At 45.7% G+C, this 14,544-nt stretch overlaps 1 protein-coding gene across 8 annotated transcripts; it reads left to right on the top strand.

Moving 5' to 3' along the window:
• The first annotated feature begins 946 nt into the window (after positions 1-946).
• LOC131816729 (intercellular adhesion molecule 5-like) lies at positions 947-12,383 on the top strand. 8 transcript variants are annotated; one of them, XM_059149673.1, is made up of 9 exons: positions 947-1,069; positions 4,120-4,204; positions 5,787-5,862; positions 7,194-7,460; positions 8,352-8,672; positions 8,925-9,203; positions 9,710-9,979; positions 10,651-10,893; positions 11,093-12,383. In XM_059149673.1, exons 3-9 carry the CDS (start codon positions 5,808-5,810, stop codon positions 11,299-11,301), a joined length of 1,644 nt encoding a protein of 547 aa, XP_059005656.1. In that variant the 5' UTR covers positions 947-1,069; positions 4,120-4,204; positions 5,787-5,807; the 3' UTR covers positions 11,302-12,383. The 8 variants fall into 8 exon arrangements, with proteins under 8 accessions (XP_059005656.1, XP_059005653.1, XP_059005655.1 ...); XM_059149670.1 differs by having other exon boundaries at positions 947-1,184; XM_059149672.1 differs by lacking the exon at positions 4,120-4,204.
• Positions 12,384-14,544: the final 2,161 nt, after the last annotated feature.

The following is a 14,544-nucleotide window of genomic DNA, read 5'->3' as shown; positions in this document are numbered from 1 at the left end:
GAAGTTAGTAGTAGCGCCTCCCTCAAAGGAATTACGGCAAATGAGACAGGGAGTGCGCGTCGTAATTGGCCCCTGCCAAACAAACTCCCAAATCCTCAAAGTTCACTGCACTAAGGAACTCAGTGCATGGCTCACGGTCGGACAAGCCTGACGGAGAGCGACACCGGAGAGCGACACCGCAGGATGCCCCCGAGAATGGCCCAATTCAGACGCCGGCCAGTGTTCTTGAGAAATGAGCCTCGGAAGACGTCTGGCACGAGAAGTGGAGGAAAAGGGTCTCGGGGGAGAGATGCAACCCAGGATTTACTCACCCCGATTTCGATGGCTTATTGATAGCTCCTCGGCGGGGAGTGGGGGGTGAGGGGGAATGCTCATTCACTCAAGAGTGTTATTTGTTATGTGGAGAAACGGGAGGGGCGGGGCACAAAAAGACCTTCTTGGGTATTGGCAAAAAGAACCCATTTTCCAGGTCACCCACGAAGAGCCCACAGTAACGCCCGCTAGATTTTCGAGCCACTGAGGCGCCGAGACGCGACGCCAAAGAAGCTGAGTGGCCGGCGGCAGGAACGCGGCTGCTCGCAGCGCTTTCCCGCGCGCGGCGCGTCACGTGTTCAGGCCGTGCCACTTGACGAACAGGCCCAGGGGCGCACAACGCTTTGTTTTCCTTATAGTGCCATTACATGCTACAACAATCCCTCCTCTTTCGTTTTCACTTTGTTTCACTGAGTAGCTATTATTTTGGGTCAAAAATGCGCTCTCTTACCAAGCAAGATACAGGCTTCTCTACCCGTATCTTCCCCGCAACCCCCTCCTGTGGTTTTAGCTTCCTGGCCCGCCCCACTCGTCTCGGCCAACCCTTGCTAAGCTGCTCCGCAGACGTCACGAGTTTCTGGGCAGATCAGGAAATCCTCCCGCCAGGCGCTCCGTCGCGCGCCCCCTCCTGGCCGTGCCTTCCAAACGGTCTGAGCGCGTGGCGGGTTTCTGAGGCCCGTGCAGGCGACGCAGCGGAGCAGGCGAGGCGGTCGAGCCCCCCTTGAGGAGTGACCCGAGCAGCGAGGAGCGGCCCTCAGTGAGGATTTACGTCTAGCTTTGTGTGCTTCGGTTCGTGCCTGTGTCTCCTCCCGGCTTTTCCGTCAAGTGTGCGGAGGTCTGACCTCGCGTGGCGGGCTTCGCTTCCTCACACGGTTAGCGGGCCTGAAACCCCGGAGGAGCACTGGCTCAGGGTTTTTTATTCCGCGTGTCTTTCATGTTTTAAATATCGTCTTCCTTTAAAGGCCTTCCGGGCCTGTCGGGCCAAGCGTGTGAGAGCCACACTGTGTGCACACGTGACACGAGGCTCGGTCCGAGCAGGAGCGGGCCTCGCGCCGTGTCCAGCGCTGGGCTCAGCCCCCCCCCCCCCTCCAGTATTTACAACTGCTGTAGCCGCTTCGTCCTTCTGTCCGTCCCAGCTGGAGGTGCCCTGGGAGGGTGGTGAACATCCGGGTGGGGGAGGTAGATGAGCAGACCCGAGAAGAGAGTGAGAGCGGCAGAGGGGGGGTGGGGAGGGCGGCCTGGGCACTGAAGGTGGGAGGCAGGCAGGGTGGTGGTGCTCAGCCCCCCTCGCGAAGGTCTCGTGAACGGGCGGGAGGGGGTATCCCCAGAGCAGGAAGCCAATTCCGGGGAATTCGAGAGAAAAGACAGCACAGGGGAGGGTGGGGCTCAAGTCTGTACCAGATACTGCAAGAAATGCTGGAAGAGCCCCAGACTTGGACTGGAAGTCCAGGTCGGCTACAGAGCAATCCCAGCGGTAGATCAGGGTTTGTGGCCCTCCCCTCAACTGCCTGCGCTCTCCCTGCAACCCTTTAGTGGCTGGATTATAGGTCTAGGATTTCAGACACGTTAATCCCTGAATTTGGGGCTATCATCTACAGAGCAAGCCGAAGGAATTTTAAAAATATTTAAATATCACTACCCCTTAGGAATGCTTTCTTTGTTCTTAAGTGAGTAAATATAAAAAGGCACGTTTCAGTACCTGATAACATGCCATGTGAAAATAAGGATGAAATTGTAGAGCTGTGGGGATACCGCAAGAACACTTGAAACAACACAAAACAAAGTTATGGTCCGTGTAGGAGTAATAAAACAAAAAGAATCGCGCCCCCCCCCCCCGCCATTTTCTTATATCTATATGGCTATGCTAGTAACAACCACAAGAGTAAAACCAGCTAGCCTGGCTCGTAACCATCAAAGGATTAGTCTTTTTTATCTAAGGTTCTAGGAGCAGAATATAACCCATGAGATTCATTCACAGCAAGACTGGGCTTGCAGAGAAAGGTAACATCAGCAAGGGAAGGAGAGATGACTGAAATAGAAGAAGCTCTTGGATTAACCTCTATGCAGAATTGTTTGGGGCACTGTGACCCCCATCAAAGCATAGATAATCTAAATTCACTGAACAGAGAAAAACAGTGAAATAGTTAGCATTGCCCTGTAGTCAGGATGCCTCGGTTTGAATCCTGGTTTTACTTCTTTTTTTTTTTTAAATTTTTCATTTACTAGACACAGAGAGGTCACAGGTAGACAGAGAGAGGGAAGCAGGCTCCCCACTGAGCAGAGAGCCCAGTGTGGGGCTTGATCCTAGGACCCTGAGACCATGACCTGAGCCGAAGGCAGAGGCCCAACCCACTGAGCCACCCAGGTGCCCTCTTAATTAGTTGCCTGACTTGGTGTAACTTACTTTACCTCTCTTAGCTTCCATCTCTTCGTCTATAAAATTGACAATAATCATAGGACTGCTATGAGATAACTAAAGTAAACCACTCAGTGTCGTGCCTGGCACATAGTCTGTGGTTACTAAATATTAAATGGTATAGACAACATGTGATTGAGAAAGAGTCAGAAGTGAGATATAGATCAGTAGTGAGTTGCCTACCTTAGAGTGGGTGTTAGGAAGAGAACATTTTACCTCAAGAAATTGAAGAGTTGATAGGAATTGTACAGTGTCAAGTTAATGTGACTGGTATTTCTTTTTAATTATATAATTTTTTTAAGATTTTATTTATTTGACAGAGATCACAAGTAGGCAGAGAGGCAGGCAGAGAGAGGGAGGAGGAAGCAGGCTCCCCACCAAGCAGAGAGCCGGATGTGGGGCTCGATCCCAGGACGCTGAGATCATGATCCGAGCCAAAGGCAGAGGCTTTAAGCCACTGAGCCACCCTGGTGCCCCTAAATTATATAGTTGAGTGAATGTTATATGTCTCCTTCCAACAGTGGAAATGCCGTTTTCTTCTGCCCTTTCCATGCCACTTTCAAAATACTAGATGTGAATAATTGATATTTTCTAAATATGTGAAAAAATATTTAGGATATTTTTATTGATCTGTAAGATACACTTTAAGTAAAACCAGTATGTGTACTATGTAAAACACAAACCTCTAGCCTCTATTTCCAACCAAACTGAGACCCCCTAACCATCTTATATGTATAGAAATTTTGCAGCCACCACTGCCTTCAGGCCCTCTCACATCTCTTGAATGGTACCTCACTTTATGGATTACTGGTTCGGATTACTTGGATTACTGCTGTAGTCCCGCAGATCTCCCGGCCATCAATCTTCTCTTCATCTTTCCTTTTTCCACACCCTGCCAGTGTTGTCATCTTGAAAAATAAAGCTGATCACCTCACTCCCATGCTTTAAAAGTTCTGTAAATTCCTACCTGCCTACTCAACTGTAAACCTACTTCTTTAACTTTATCCCCCATTTCTTACCCTCTACCCATATCGAACTTGACTTTTCTCAGGCAAGTCTGTCCTGACCTCTTCACTTTATCACTTCATTCCTTAGTAAACTTCCAGTTTAGAAAACCCAGTTCAAAGTAGGTGTCTCTGAGAAACCTCAACTCCTTCAGGGAGAAGTAATGGTTTCCTCCTCTGTGCTTCTTGGTCAATTTGTTTATTACTGGCAGCATCAGCAACAGTGACACAGTGAGCATCATCACTACCTTACTGAAATCTTAGCAGGAATGGGGCTAAACACTTGGCTTAAATCAAGTCATTTAATTCTCATTTTACTCTCCCCCCCTGAATTTTTATAATAACACTTGACATTATGTTATTTTCATTTGTATTTGTTTTTCTTAGTAAATTCCAGGAATTCCTGTTGTTGTTGGATAAATCTTGGTAACTTCAGCACCTTCCTAAAAGCCTGGAATACTGTAGATGCTCAGTAAGTGTCTGCTGAAGTAATGTATGAACATAAGCAATTCCACTCAGGGCTTTTATACTTTTTCAAAAAGAGCTGTCATTTACTGAAAACTCTTAGAACTTCAGTCTGGGGTAACGTTTGAGTATCTTCAGTAATAAAAGATCCTCCTTGGAAAGAGACTCAGAGCTAAATCTGGTGAATAAGGTGTCTGAGTCATCATTTTTGCTCAAAGAGTAATAAAATAGTTTAAGAAGGGGTGCCTGGGTGGCTCAGTAGGTTAAAGCCTCTGCCTTTGGCTCAGGTCATGATCCCAGAGTCCTGGGATTGAGCCCCACATCAGGCTCTCTGCTCAGCAGGGAGCCTGCTTCCTCCTCTCTCTCTCTGACTGCCTCTCTGCCTAATTGTGATCTCTGTCTGTCAAATAAACAAATAAAATATTAAAAAAATAGTTTAAGAAAAAGACTGATATACCTTTTGTAGCTTAAAAGCCAGTTCTAAATCACTTCTAAAAAGTTTTTAATAATGGTGTCATTATTGGAATAAATGTATTGTTTCCCAAAGTATTTGAAGAGTAACAATCACTTGGGATTATAAATTTTGATATGCCTGTTATCTTATCCATGTATAAAAAAGACCCCCCCCCCAAGAAAACAGCCTCTTTCAGACCAGCATACAAGTAAAGGTACACCTATGTAAAACCCAATGCATGAAAACTCCAATACAGAATTAGAGGGTAATTGTTCATTTAATGGAATACCTGTAACATGCTAGTCACTGTGCTAGGTGCTAAATATGCAAGATAAATATAGTCTCTCATCCTCAGGGAATTTCCAGCATTGTAATAATTTCATCATTAAAAATAATTCACTAGAGTGAATTACATTTTAATATACATAGCTTCAGAAATCATGTTTGGCATAAAGTGAGGTACAATGTGTAATAAGTAAGGGACTGTGAAGTGGGACAGGGTTAGGAATGTTTCTTAGAAAAAATTAGCTTGAATGGGGTTTTGAAAGAAGAAAAACTTGGTATAGATTGGTGGAGAAAAGAGAAGTGGACACTTTATACTTAGCCATAGTCGTAATCCAATGGTTGCTTGGTAAACGTGGAGGCAGATCAGAAAGAGGTGGTTTATCTTGAGGGATATTTCATAGAGATCATGAGGAGAGAGCTGTGTTGAAACATTTCTCCCTTACATCAGAGAACGGGATTCTAGGGACTGTGTTTTCTAGATTCAGGGTTACTTTCCACTGGGCAGTGCTAGATATACACATTGGCTGATCTCAACTCTCCAAACTTCATTTTTTTATTTTCATACTACCAGCCTTCTGTTGACTCAAATAGATGGAGGCAAATACATGAACAGATAAATGCAATACAGACTTATACAGGAGTCTCACTAAATCTAATGTCCTCTATTATTTTCCTACGTCCTTTTAGTAAACCCACACCATACCACTGTTAATCTTGCTACAATTTCTCCAGACTATGCAAGGTTTTGGGAAAGGGGCTGACCTTTAACAATATCAAAGAAACGATTTTCTGTATCCTTTTTCTTTCCTTTGGTCACTTTCTCCAGCATTGTTTTCTCCTTTTTCTCCAGCTTTTGGCCCTTCTCACAAGGATGGAAATGCTACTATTTCGTGTCTGGGCCCTGCTGGCCTTGATCCCTTTCCCAGGTGAGGCTATTTGGGACATTTCTTTAGTCAGTATGTGCCAGACTGCAGGTGGCTGACCAATAAGAAAGAGGCTCAGAAGTACTGAGTGGGGCGAAAATTGAGTATTCACTTGTCCAAACCCTAGGGAGAGGTTCATATTTTGGGATCATTAGGACACAGAATCTATAGTTGGTTCTTTGGCTTATAATTGGGGAACCCTAATTGAGGGACAGGATAGTAGACCACCAGAGAGAACTCTCCTTTAAATATGCCTTTTCTCCTTGGTTCCCTGCTGCCCCAAGGCTGTCCTGTTTTCCTGCTCTTGAGAATATTTTTACTTCACTGTTGCCACCTTTTGTGTCATGGACAGCTACAATAGGATCTTGATAGGAAAGGGCCCATAGCTCATTTGTGAGAAGTGAGTTCTCTGATGGCAAGAAAGGAACTGGCGCTTTAGTGGGTGATACTGCTACATGAGTTGTGTATTTGTCGAAGGGACTGGTATTTGGGAGATGAAGCAGATGGTGGACATGGAGTAGCTAAAGGGGATCTGTGGGGAAACTTTCAGGAGACTCCCTTTCACCTGTGTCAGGCATCTAACATTTACCTGATGTCTGTCTCATTGCACCTGAGATTTCCCTGGCCGACTAAACTCTTAAGCGTCTAAAAATATCTGTTGCCTTAGTACCAAAGCAAAGAGGAATAGTCTCATTTTGAGGAGAGGTGAAAAGTTCCATGGGAAATGAGTGACCCTAGGAGTCATATTTAGGCTAGTGGTTCCCCTGATTTGGCGTGCATATGGGTCATCAGGAATGCTTGTTCTGTTCACTTGCGTTATTTCCAGGTCCCACTTTCACAAGGTCTTAGTCATTCAGTCAGAGGCAGAGCTAGAATCTGCAGTGTTACAAGCACCCCAGGTGATTCTGGCGAAGGCAGTCTTTAGACCATAATTTCAAAGAGACACTGCTTTGAGGTATACGTAACAAAGCTCTTTTCTCCAGTACCTCTTAACCGCTTGAGAGCCCTCAGCAGCCAATCCTGGAGCTTCCAAGACATTTGGAAGCTCCGAGAGAGAATGGTTTCCTGGTCATGAATTTTAAGAACTCCATAGTTTCCAAGGGGACACTAATGGAGAAATCAAGATCCCTAGAAATATGATGAGTGGAGGGAATGAATGGTGGTGGAATCATGGTTCTAACTTGTTCATTGAGGATCTTTTTCTTGTCTAATTTGTAACTTTTTCTTCAGGGTATGTTTCCTATTTCTAACCATCAAATAGAATTGGCTTTGTATTTTATTTGGCTCATGTGGTCCTCACCAAAGTCTTTGGGATATGTGGTTGATCATTTCAGGGGCAGCTGAAGAGATATTTGAGGTTTCTGTTTGGCCAGATCAGGCCCTGGTAAAGCTTGGACAGTCCCTAATGGTCAACTGCAGCACTACCTGTCCAGACCCCGGGCCCAGTGGAATTGAGACTTTCTTAAAGAAAACCCAGGTGGACAAAGGACCTCAGTGGAAGGAGTTTCTTCTGGAGGACGTCACAGAAAATTCTGTTCTGCAGTGCTTCTTCTCTTGTGCAGGGATCCAAAAGGACACAAGCCTTGGCATCACTGTGTATCGTGAGTAGGGCTGAGGAGGAAGGGAAGAGTGGAGGAACAGGACTATGTCTTACTTAGGGAAAAATTAGAGATTTCTTTTAGGGGAGAGAATTAGGGAACTTAATAGAGAGATTTCTGTCATACTGTAGGAATTCTAGGGCCAATTACTTCTATTTACCTTTGCTGTAGGATTTTAAATTTGGAGCAGAACGTAGAGGGCATCCAGACATTGTGCTTGAGCATATGTTCAAGCACAGGAGGCATAAGCTAGTAATGCTAGCTTATACATGATAAAAAAAGAAAGTATGCAATTAGTGCTAAATTATTTGACACAACTATTTAGAATAAATAGGGATGGAGAAAGGAGGGTCTTTGTGGGCTGGGGTAGTTGGAGAAGTCTCCATGGAAAAGGAGACTCTTGAGCTTCCCTCCTGCAGAATAATAAGGATTGGAAGTGTTGGGATGGCTGGGGAAGGTCTTACAGGTGAGCAGATAGCACTGGCAAAGATAGGGCCATGTGAAGAAGTGTGACCTCGGTGGGGTAAAAGCGCAGTAAGCCAGGGTATAGTTTTTATGTGATGCTAAGCAGCTCCTCAGAAGCTGCTCATGCCTCTGAAGCACCTCTGTTAAGAGATAAACGTTCTCCAGCATGGCAACTACAGTCAACACAAGGGACTTCCCTCTCAACAGTCATTTCTTGGCTATGACTTTAGCCATGTTTGATGGCCAGAAAAAGAGTCAGAAGACTGACTTGTTTCATGTAGGGCGGAGTTGGCAGAAAGCTGACACTGTTGATCAGATGGTTTAAGGGTAACCGTTACCTTGTATGACAGGCAGCTTGTTCTGTATCATTTCTTTCTGGAAAGGTGCATAGCCTTCTCTCATCCAGCCCACCCTTTTTTCTTCTTACAGAGCCACCAGAGCAGGTGATCCTGGAGCTGCAGCCTTCATGGGTAGCCATGGGTGAAGCCTTGACAGTGAAATGCCATGTGCCCAGGGTGGTGCCCCTGGAGAACCTCAGCCTTACCCTTCTCCAGGGTAACCAGGAACTGCATAGAAAGAACTTTATGAGCTTGGCTGTGGCCTCCCAAAGAGCTGAGGTCACCATCCATGTCAAAGCCCAAAGGGAAGATGACAGGTGTAATTTCTCATGCCATGCAGAACTGGACTTGAGTTCACATGGTGGAGGACTCTTTCACAGTAGTTCAGACATCAAGGTACTTCGGATCTTTGGTGAGTCAACAGGTGTGGAAGGATCCTGAGGCTCATTTTCCTTGTCTTACCTTGGCCTTTGGGACTAAGTTCCCACAAAGTTTGAGATGGGGTTGTGAAGGTAATTGCGCTCTACCTCTATGTGGGTCTTAAACTTACCCTGCGGACAGAGTGCTTTTAGCCGCACTCCCTTCCTACTTTGCGGGGCCCCACATAGCACATGATTTATCATGGCTTTTCTCCTTTCTTTCCTTTTTTTTCATTTCTTGGCAGAATTCTCTCAGAGCCCCCAAATCTGGGTCTCCCCACTTTTGGAGATTGGGATGGCAGAGACTGTAAGCTGTGAGTTGTCTAGGGTGTTCCCAGCCAGAGAGGTCATGTTCCACATGTTCCTGGGAGACCAGGAGCTGAGCCCCTTTGTCTCCTGGAAAGGAGACACAGCATGGGCCAATGCCACTGTTCGGGCCATGGAGACTGGTGATCAGGAGCTGTCTTGCCTTGTATCTCTGGGTCCAATGGAACAGAAAACAAGAGAGCCAGTGCACGTCTATAGTAAGTGACCTGCCTCTTCCATTCCTTACAGGGGTCCTCTGCCACTGAAATCTTCCACAGTAAAGTCTTGGTGATTCAACAGCAAATATCCCTACTAACCTTTCCTAGGTACACTCTCAAGTGAGTTTTCTCTGATGCACGCATTGAGACAGTAGTTCTATTCAGCTTTCACCCTGTTTCCTTAGGCCAGCCTACTTACAGAGTGATTGTGGGCCCTTCAGCTTGTTTCTAGAACAACTTTCTGAGGTAAAGAGGAAAAATCTGTAAGATGAAAAGCCATCTTACCATCCTTGCCACAGAGGCATAGCCAAATGTATGCACACTGCGTCTGTTTTAAGAAGAGCTTTCAAATTCCCAAATCTCATTGCTCCTGCCATTCAGCACAGAGGCAGGAGGGTGTCTAAAGTCTCCCATCTTGTCTGCCTAGATACCACTCCTTTAGCAGCAACAGTCCAGGAGTGGCTGTGAGTTTTGAGAAATACGTTTGATTCTCTTCCTTTTTATAGGCTTCCCTCCACCAATCCTGGAGATAGAAGAATTATACCCATTGGCAGGGAGAGACATTAATGTGACCTGTTCGGGGCATGTATTAACATCACCCAGCCCTACTCTTCGGCTGAAGGGAGCCCCAGACACCCCTGCCCCTGGGGAGACTGCCTGGCTTTTACTTACCACCAGGGAGGAAGATAATGGCCGAAATTTCTCCTGTGAGGCCTCTTTGGAGGTTCAGGGTCAACGGCTGATCAAAACCACTGCAATGCAGCTCCATGTCTTATGTGAGTAGAAGCCTGATCTTTCTGGTCAAAACGAGAATTATTATTAGTATCTCATTTCCAGAGGTCTTGGCCAGCAACTTCATTATTAGAGTTGCTACATTTTACCCATTAAAAAAAAAATTGAAGGAGGAAATGAAATTAAAGCTCCCCAAGCTTACCTTAGCCCCAGGAAAGGGAGCTGGGAGAAACATGAGGGGGAACTGGGAATGAAAAAGAGAATACAGGGTGATCAGGTGGCATTAGTTGATGGCTGATGGCTGAGGACACAGGAAGTGGGAGTTGGGAGTTTATGCTGAGGAGGGAAATTTCTACCTAAGAATCTGTATTTTGAAAAGTAGAAAGTCCCTCATCTCTGGGGTCACCCCTACACATCTCACTCACTGAGAAGCAAAGATGGGAAGCAGGAAATCCACCATTGATAGGACAGCCCAGATCATTTAGTCTGAACCTATCAGAATGCCTTTGCTGCATGCATCTCAGACTCCTTGCCCCTAGGGAAGGGAAGATAAGACTGGCCCAAAACAGGGAACCGTGGTTCTTCCCTTGGGAAGGAACGCTGTCTGGTCAAATGGACACAGTATTTGGATTAGGGGGAAGGGGGAGCTGAGCATCCCAGTGGGGAAGGAATGTGGCACACGGAATTCAGGTCCCTGGGGGACTGTCTTTTCCAGACAAGCCTCGGTTAGAGGAATCTGATTGTCCTGGCAACCAGACATGGGTGAAAGGAACAGAGCAGATGCTTACGTGCGTCCCAAAGGGAAACCCAACTCCAACGTTGGTGTGTACCTGGAATGGAGTAATCTTCAACCTTGATGTTCCACAGAAGGCAACTCAGAACCACACGGGAACCTACTGCTGCACAGCCACTAACCAACTGGGCTCTGTCAGCAAAGACATTGCTGTCCTGGTTCAAGGTGACCGTGGATCTCCTGCTGCCAGGCCCAGGATGGAAATCCCCCAGGGGTTTGGGATTCTTATTCAAACCTGGAAAAAAGAAAAATTCTAGTGGGTGGAGGGAGGGTGAGACTGAGAAGTGGGTGTGGTAGGCTGGGGAAGGTAGGGGTTCTCTTTGCCCTGGAACCCTCCTGAACTCTGTCTTCTGTACTTGGGCAGGACTGGATGAAGGAATCAGCTCCACCATCTTCATCATCATTATTGTCGCCCTTGGAGTGGGCGTGGTCACCATAGCACTGTATCTGAACTACAAGCCGTGCAAAATAGAGAGGCGGAAATTGCCCTATAGGCAGAAAGAGAAGAACAACGAGGAGGAAAGCCAGTTTGCTGTTCAGCGAGGAGAAAAGTGCAATGCACATAACTGTTAAATGGAAACAGCTCTTCGGTTGAAGGCAACCTCTGCTGCTGGGATTTCCTAAGGGAGGAAAGAGGGAGGAGAAAGGAGACATTACTCTTTGTGTTCTGCAGTCCCACAAAACAGGTGTTTTGGACCCCCATGTTCCTTGTATCTCACTCATCCACAAGCTCAGCTCCTCTGAGGTCACTCTAGTCGCTAGGAATTTCACTCTCAGTGTCCAGCTAAGGAGAGGGCCTCTTGCTCTTTACTGTGTGCTTAATCGGTCCACTCACTCTTAGACTCAAAAAAAAGGTCTTGTCCTTTGCTCCCAAACATCAGACTAAAGAGGTAGTCAGAAATATCTCGGAAATCCAACTCATTTCTCATGGTTTCCTTATGACTAAATGGGAACCAGTTTCTTAGTCCACAGACAGGACTTCAAAGGGAGTGAATACCAAAGAGATAAGAATCAGAAGCTTATTCCTGCCTCTACATTCCCCTGCTCCCATATATTTTATATAAGGATTTTGAAGTGCTGGCTTCCAGAGCTGAATTTGATAACACCATTATGGGTCGTGGGTGGTTAGGCTTCAACTCGCTAACCATCTAGTGTATGCCTTGGAGGAGTGGAAAAGTCATAAATTCCACTTTGGGTCAGACAAGCAGCTTATCTAACCTCATATTCTGTCCCTGAAGTAGAAATTAGAGTTCTTCCATTAAACTGGCCTCATAGTTCATGGGCTCCAAACATCTCTGAATTCCTTCTCATGATCCACTATAAAGTAACCATCTGTGAGTTCACATTTGACACATTATTTTTTTAATCTATACAGGCTCTTACGATAGAGTTCCAGTATTTATTCTCCCTTTCCATAAAGCAGTATGTATTTTCATATGTCTGCAAACTACTTAAGCTTCAGAACAACTCCTCCTGTGACAATGTTTACCATATGATCTTATGATTCAGCTTCCTTCTCTGTTCTTTGGAAAATACATGTTCACCGGTACAGAAGACATGCAGAATCATATACCCAAGTCTTTTCTTCCAAATCAGTCATGTATGGGTCACCGAAATGTTGTATACAGTAAAAAATAAAAGTGATTTTATGATATCTGAAAGTATTTCTCTTCTGTGTCATTTTGGAAAGCTCTTTTTAAGCCACATGGTTGCATTCTGAGTACAGTTTCTAAGAAAAGAATGTTAAGACCGTAGCACAAACAAGTAGCCCAGGGCAGGTGGTGCTTTAGCTCAGGGCAACAGCCTGTTTGACCTACCCTTAAAACTAAAGTTGAGACCTCCAGACAGAGGTCTTCAGCCTTCCAAATTGTAGACACTACAAGAAAGAATACAGCATCAGGCATCACAGTGAAAAAAAAAAAATAATTCTTTCCAGTCCTTACCTGATTCTGGGTTACGGGTTAAGTATAAAGATAATCCTTTGATTTCAACACACACAAGGCAGTGGGGCTACAATGGTGAACAAAGCAGTGTCCCTGCCTTCTACAAGTTTCTAGTCAATGAGGGAAGCCAGAGCAAGTCAACAGGAAATCACAATTGCACCTTAACTCCCATAACCAGGAAAACACAGGTCCTTATGAAAATGCCTAACTTGGGATCAAGGGAGGCTTCCTGGGAGGAGATTGGGAATACCTTGTTTGACTTTCAAAACAGCACTACCCCCCGCAGCCATCAAATGACCTCAGCCTCAATTTTTCCAGTAAATACGGCAGCCATTCCTCTCATGATGTGAGAAAATTACTTTTCTGAATTCAGCACTCGGGGAAATAAGGAAGTAGGGCTACAAGAGTATAGAGCAACCTAATCCAGGAATCTCCAGCCATTTCAGTGTCTTGGGATCAGCTGTATCAGGTCTGTAGTTACCCCATAGAGCAAACCCCACATCAAGGCCCCCATACCCTGAGGTACAGGGGAGGCACCAGGAAGTCTAGAGGCTCCTGCCTTTGCCTCTCATTGCCACTTGGTGTCACTGTTGACAGTCCTACACAGGCCCTAAAACCTCTTCCACTGCCCCGGATCTTTCAGGGAGGACTCTGTCTCCCTGATTCTCTTCCTGGGGCTTGGTCTAGCTAGGGTGATTCCTTGCGTGAATTTCCAGAGTTACAGACCTCACTACTTTAGATTAGCCGTCTAGCAAGGTGCTTCAGATTTCAGTAGGTCCCTCCCTGGGTAGACTTGGAACATCTGTCCCCTTCCTTTCCTTCCCCAGGAATCCACACCACCAGGGGGCAGGCAGCCCCTCCTAGCCAATTCTTAAAAGTACAAAGGATCTCATTCCATCTCTTTTCCGGAATAATAGAGCTGGTCTCTGCCCATTCTTCTGAGGGTGGCTGCCTTGCCTTCAGGGGACCCCACCCCAAAAAGGTCTGCATATGCCTTTCCTGAACAACCATCTCACACTTAACTGTAGCTACTCTTGATTATCTTCAGGCAAAGAAAGCTACCTTTAATACTCCAAAAATGTATTCTCTTAAGAAAGTCAAGGTGTGGGTGCCTGGATGGCTCAGTTGGTTGGTTGCCTGCCTTCGGCTCAGGTCATGATCCCAGGATCAAGTCCCCCCACTGGGCTCCCAGCTCCACAGGGAGTCTGTTTCTCCCTCTGACCTTCTCTCTCATGCTCTTTCTCAGTCCTCTCTCAAATAAATAAAAAAAATCTTTTTAAAAAAAAGTCAAGGTGACTTTCTGGTGTCTTTCTTTTTAAAAGATTTTTATTTGACAGACTAGCTAGAGAAGGAACACAAGCAGGGGGAGCGGGAGAGCGAGAACCAGGCCTCCCGCTGAGCAGGGAGCCGGATGTAGGGCTGGATCCCAGGACCCTGGGATCATGACCAGAGCCAAAGGCAGACACTTAACTGAGCCAATCAGGTGCCCCTGGTATCTTTCTGCATAGGCCTGAAAGAAAACAAGTTAATTCTTTGATAGAACCTTCTTACTATAGGGATACTACTAGTAGTTACCTATCATTTTAGGATTAGAGTTGGAAAGAAATGACATAGTACTTATAAAACACACTAGCATGATATACATGTGTACACAATATCGGTTCTCATTACACTAATAATGCTGGTAGTGATCATACCCATAATCATCTTGAACTGAAAACAAAAGTCAGAAAACCATGGCAGTAGCCATAGAAGGCCACCAAAAGCCACATACACCACGGACATCTCTTTTCTCTTTTCCAGTGAGTTTTTCTTCCTTTTCTATTCCTTTCCCTCTTTCTTTCTCTACTTTTCCCCCTTTTTTTGTTCCCTA

Source organism: Mustela lutreola, chromosome 15 (genome assembly GCF_030435805.1).
Source record: "Mustela lutreola isolate mMusLut2 chromosome 15, mMusLut2.pri, whole genome shotgun sequence".
Classification (NCBI taxonomy): domain Eukaryota; kingdom Metazoa; phylum Chordata; class Mammalia; order Carnivora; family Mustelidae; genus Mustela; species Mustela lutreola.
Note: the sequence above shows the minus strand (reverse complement) of the source record. Positions and strands in the feature narration are given on the sequence as shown.

Coding starts and splice junctions, on each gene's coding strand:
- LOC131816729 (XM_059149672.1), top strand. CDS start 5,808: ATGGAAATGCTACTATTTCGTGTCTGGGCCCTGCTGGCCTTGATCCCT. Junction 9,980..10,650: donor AATGCAGCTCCATGTCTTAT/GTGAGTAGAAGC, acceptor TGTCTTTTCCAG/ACAAGCCTCGGTTAGAGGAA. Junction 10,894..11,092: donor CATTGCTGTCCTGGTTCAAG/GTGACCGTGGAT, acceptor GTACTTGGGCAG/GACTGGATGAAGGAATCAGC.